The 5,556-nt window shown below is 41.5% G+C and overlaps 1 protein-coding gene across 1 annotated transcript in view; it reads left to right on the forward strand.

Annotated features, from left to right (window-relative positions):
- Nucleotides 1–4,027, forward strand: part of LOC137646671 (uncharacterized) — a 5,435-nt gene extending 1,408 nt beyond the window's left edge. Inside the window, exon 2 of the mRNA XM_068379777.1 lies at nucleotides 2,703–4,027. Within this exon, the coding sequence (XP_068235878.1) occupies nucleotides 2,703–4,027 (1,325 nt within the window). The remainder of the gene's footprint in view (nucleotides 1–2,702) is intronic.
- Nucleotides 4,028–5,556: the final 1,529 nt, after the last annotated feature.

Raw genomic sequence — 5,556 nt, forward strand, 5'->3', positions numbered from 1 at the left:
AATTATGATACTTGGATAGTAACCTAAGCAGCCGTTGCGCTCCTGTGTACCACTTGCCAGATAGAGGAGCAATGAGACTATGTTTCATGTTTATTTGCGAGCGAGGCGAGCCACGGCAGGGTTAAGACCATTTGAGTGGTGGCCAATCACGATGCATATGAGTGGAGCATGTTATTATTATTATTATTACTACTTGCTAAGCTACAACCCTAGTTGGAAAAGCAGGATGCTATAAGCCTGTGGGCCCCAACAGGGAAAATAGCCCAGTGAGGAAAGGAAACATTAAAATAAATATTTCCTATAAAAACTTTAACAAAACAAGTGGAAGAGAAATTAGAGAGAATAGTGTGCCTGCGTGTACCCTCAAGCAAGAGAACTCTAACCCAAGACAGTGGAAGACCCTGTTACAGAGGCTATGGCACTACCCAAGACTAGAGAACAATGGTTTGATTTTGGAGTGTCCTTCTCCTAGAAGAGCTGCTTACCATAGCAAAAGAGTCTCTTCTACCCTTACCAAGAGGAAAGTAGCCACTGAACAATTACAGTGCAGTAGTTAACCCCTTGGGCGAAGAGGAATTGTTTGGTAATGTCAGTGTAGTCAAGTGTATGAGGACAGAGGAGAAGCTGTAAAGAATGTAAAGACTTTGGGCTGCACCACACTTACTTTGACTCGCGTTGTATCACATTTATGTTGTTAAGAACACTAATTTTAGTGTTGTTCCATGACTGGAAATCCAGAGTGACGTCGAATAGACGTTTTTGGGGGATGGGGGGAGGGAAGGAGCATAGCGTGACCTCCAGCAATTTCATTCGTAACAAGCAGCACTTCACGCTGATCTCCTTCGGAGTTATTGCATGTCCGCTGATGATTCTGGCAATAGATCATCGCCGAATTGGAATCTTTGAGTTTAATACATGGCGTTCGGCAATTTGCTCGATATAAATATATACGACACGAGTTTGATCGACACTTGCAAGTATAGCGATATTCTTGGATGACTCTTGGGGTCGTGAAGGGCGTCTGTTAACAAATGCTGCTTTTCCTGAGACAATCAGCCTCGAGGATTTCAAAGGAAGTGGAATAAACATGACTCGGAAAGTGTTATCGCATTAGCTACCCAGATAGTTCGACTTGATTGCTATACACCTGTCTTATCAGAGCTCAGATCTCTGCGCAGGATCGATGACTTCAAAAGAGATAGTAAAAAACCCAATAGGGTATTAGACTTCTTCGCACCCTCGCAAGATGGATGGGACTCGTTACCTGGCAAAACAACGACGAATGCCTTTGAAAGAATGGCGGAACCCCATCAAAGAGGAAATATCCATTTTGAGTCGAGCGCTGCTGCCGGAGAGAATCATTAAGTTGGCGCTGGCGGAAATAATATGCTCCGCTATTTTCTTTTCGGGGGGAGGGGGGGGGATAATGGCGGTGTCAGCGGACGGGATTTATAAGCCGTTTTGGGCTGCTAATGGGGACTAGATAGCTACTAGCGAGGACAGTTAAGAGATTGGATATGTTTTATATGATCCTGCAACAACAAGGTGGTATGCGGGCTTATATATTCTACGTGGTATTTCTTATTCAACTCGCGCACACACACATACACACACACCGGAACGTGTAACTGTGTGTTTTGCCAATTTACTTTTACTTAACAGCGGAAATATTTTGCGAGATTATAAACGATTCTCTGCATTACAGCGGAAAGATAAATAAAACCTACATTTAGAAGATAAGGCAATTTTTCGTATACTAATCTCTGTATTTTTGTAAGATAAATGATCCTATCATCATTTTTATCTATTTTGAATGTAGGAAAAATAGTTTTCTGTATTATAAAGAACTTGACATTCATAATATCTTTAGATATGCAATTTTATATTTATAAGATATTGATGCACAAATTTGTCTTACCCGTCAATTGGTATAAAATTTAATCTTTTAGCGATAATAATTCAGTGTTGATGTGTTTTAGAGACTAATTATGGTATATCGATAATATCTTTTAGATATTTTTGTAGCCTGACGTCAGTTATTTGCAAGAGCGTATTATTTAAATAATTTCAATGAGTCTGAAATGAAAAAAAAAAAAACATTTCAGACACGAAATTGTTCAACATTTTTTTATAATTGATAGTATTGTAATTTGTAATTTTTTTTTTTTTTTTTTTTTTTTTTTTTTTTTTTTTTTTTTTTTTTTTTTTTTTTTTTTTTTTAGTTAGGGTACCAGCATTTGCTTGGACCAGCAATTTTATCTTGAAGGCTTATTAGGAAATAAAACTGTTCCCTTTTCGTGTGTGTGTGTGTGTGCATGAAATTTGTGTATATCAATAAAACAACAACATAGATTTATTGGTGTTAAATTCCTTATCACTGAAATTCATTTAAGAGTTTGTTGGTAAAGAGCCTCCATCTCATTGAATTAGTTGAACACGAATTTAAATCATCTTTCAAGAAATCACAGAATTAATTGAAACCGACTATTTATAGAATGGTTGATAAACGAAATATTAACAAGCACAAGTGCGAAAACGTTTTTTTTTCTGTTTTTTTTTTTTACTTTCTCAAAATCAATTTTTATTCTGGAATAAGTTAGACGATTCTTTAAAAGATTTTTAACCGAAAATTTGTGTTCGGTAATCATATCCTACTTTCTTGACCACCCTCAGAAATTCTGCCCCCCCCCCCCCCTTTACAGACACCCCTCCCCTACACAGACACCCCTCTCCTACACAGACACCCCACCTTTACACAGAAACCCCTCACCTACACAGACATCCCTCACCTTCACAGACATCCCTCTCCTACACAGACACTCCTTCCCTACACAGACACCCCTCCCCTACACAGACACCCCTCCCATACTCAGAAATCCTTCATCTACACAGACACCCCTCACCTACACATACACCAACCCCTACACAGACACCCCTCACCTACACAGACACCTCTCACCTACACAGACACCCCTTCCCTGCACAGACATCCCTTCCCTACACAGACACCCCTTCCTTACATAGACACCCCTCCCCTACACAGACACCCCTCCCCTACTCAGAAATCCTTCATCTACACAGACACCCCTTCCCTGCACAGACATCCCTTCCCTACACAGACACCCCTCCCCTACTCAGAAATCCTTCATCTACACAGACACCCCTTCCCTGCACAGACATCCCTTCCCTACACAGACACCCCTCCCCTACACAGACACCCCTCCCCTACTCAGAAATCCTTCATCTACACAGACACCCCTCCCCTACACATACACCAACCCCTACACAGACACCCCTCACCTACACAGACCCCTTCCCTGCACAGATATCCCTTCCCTACACAGACACCCATCACCTACACATACACTCGTCCCTTTCAGAGACACCCCTTTCCTGCACAAACATCCCTTCCCTACACAAACACCCCTTCCCTACACATACACCCCTCTCCTGCACAGACACACCTTCCCTGCACAGACATCCCTTCCCTACACAAACACCCCTTCCTTACACAGACACCCCTCATCTACACAGACACCCCTCCCCTTCACAGACACCACTCCCCTACACAGACACCCCTCCCCTTCACAGACACCCCTCCCCTACACAGACACCCCTCCCCTGCATAGACACCCCTCCCTTACACGGTCACCCCTCCCCTACACAGACACCCCTCCCCTACTCAGAAATCCTTCATCTACACAGACACCCCTTCCCTGCACAGACATCCCTTCCCTACACAGACACCCCTCCCCTACACAGACACCCCTCCCCTACTCAGACACCCCTCCCCTACTCAGAAATCCTTCATCTACACAGACACCCCTCCCCTACACATACACCAACCCCTACACAGACACCCCTCACCTACACAGACACCCTTTCCCTGCACAGATATCCCTTCCCTACACAGACACCCCTCACCTACACAGACACTCCTCCCTTTCAGAGACACCCCTTTCCTGCACAGACACCCCTCCCCTTCACAGACACCCCTCCCCTACACAGACACCCCTCCCCTGCATAGACACCCCTCCCCTACACGGTCACCCCTCCCTTACGCACTAAATCCATCCTATTATCGACATCCCCTCTTCCCAGGCGTTAATATCATGGCTTAAGACGGGTCGGTCAAATCAATTTCCACGGATCATATCCAGCCACACATCACCCACAAAACGATTTAATGTCGGCGTTAGTTGTCACTGGCCATGTCACTCGGCTGCAATTTCTTCCCCCTTTCATTCTTTCTTTTAATTCTTTATGTTTATTGGTGTTTATACTCTCTCGCACTTCAAGAAATGACTTACGACGAGTGAAATGGAAATATTTCGATTGTTATTGTGCTTTATTTTGTAAATGAATAATGTACGGAGTGCTTTTTTGCGAATGAATAATATACGGACTAGAGTTGAGTGCTTTATTGTAAATTCCGATGTAATGAGTGAATTACATTTATGTTTATATGTACCGTGGAGAGCAAACGTTGGAGAATATTCGTGTTTGTGTTCGCATCGTTGATTTTGTAATGGCACAAACAAAACATAATCATGTTTATATTCCACATTCTACTTTCCATGTTCATGTTTTCGTTATCAAAATGACTCTATTGCCTTTTTTTATTTTATTCATACAAATATTGCTTTCCAACTAGTACCCATAAAAGTCTAGATGAAGTGTTTCTGATATTTTTCTGATATGAAGTAGTTTTACCTTTTTCCTCATATAATTGATTGATTTCTGTTCGACAGGTATCTGTAGTTCGATGATTATTAGTCCATACTTTTGGACTTTCTTCTTCTTCGTCCTCATCTGTCTTCCTATAGAACATTTCCGTTCTTCTAATTCTTTGTAGATAGCGGTTTTGCCTCTTTTTTTTTCTTTTCTATCTCTTCTTCTTCTTCTTCTTCTTCTTCTTTCTTCCGATAGAACATTTCAGTTCTTCTAATTCTTTGTAGATAGCGGCTTTTCCTCTTTTCTTTTCTTTTCTTTCTCTTCTTCTTCTCCTTCTTCTGTCTTCTGATAGAACATTTCCGTTCTTCTAATCCTTTGTAGATAGCGGCTTTTACTCTTTTCTTTCTCTTCTTCTTCTTCTTCTTCTGTCTTCCGATAGAACATTTCCGTTCTTCTAATTCTTTGTAGATAGCGGATTTTCCTCTTTTCTTTTCTTTCTCTTCTTCTTCTTCTTCTTCTTCTTCTTCTTCTTCTGTCTTCCGATAGAACATCTCCGTTCTTCTAATTCTTTATCGATAGCGGATTTTCCTCTTTTTTTCTCTTCTTCTTCTTCTTCCTCTTCTTCTCCTTCTCCTGTCTCCGATAGAACATTTCTGATCTTCTAATTCTTTGTAGATAGCGGCCTTTCCTCTTTTCTTTTCTTTCTCTTCTTCTCCTTCTCCTTCTCCTTCTTCTTCTTCTTCTTCTTCTCCTTCTTCTTCTTCTTCGTCTGTCTTCCGATAGAACATTTCCGTTCTTCTAACTCTTTGTCGATAGCGGATTTTCCTCTTTTTTTTTCTTTTCTATCTCTGCTTCTTCTTCTTCTTCTTCTTCTTCTTCTTC

Source organism: Palaemon carinicauda, chromosome 9 (assembly GCF_036898095.1).
Source record: "Palaemon carinicauda isolate YSFRI2023 chromosome 9, ASM3689809v2, whole genome shotgun sequence".
Lineage (NCBI taxonomy): Eukaryota > Metazoa > Arthropoda > Malacostraca > Decapoda > Palaemonidae > Palaemon > Palaemon carinicauda.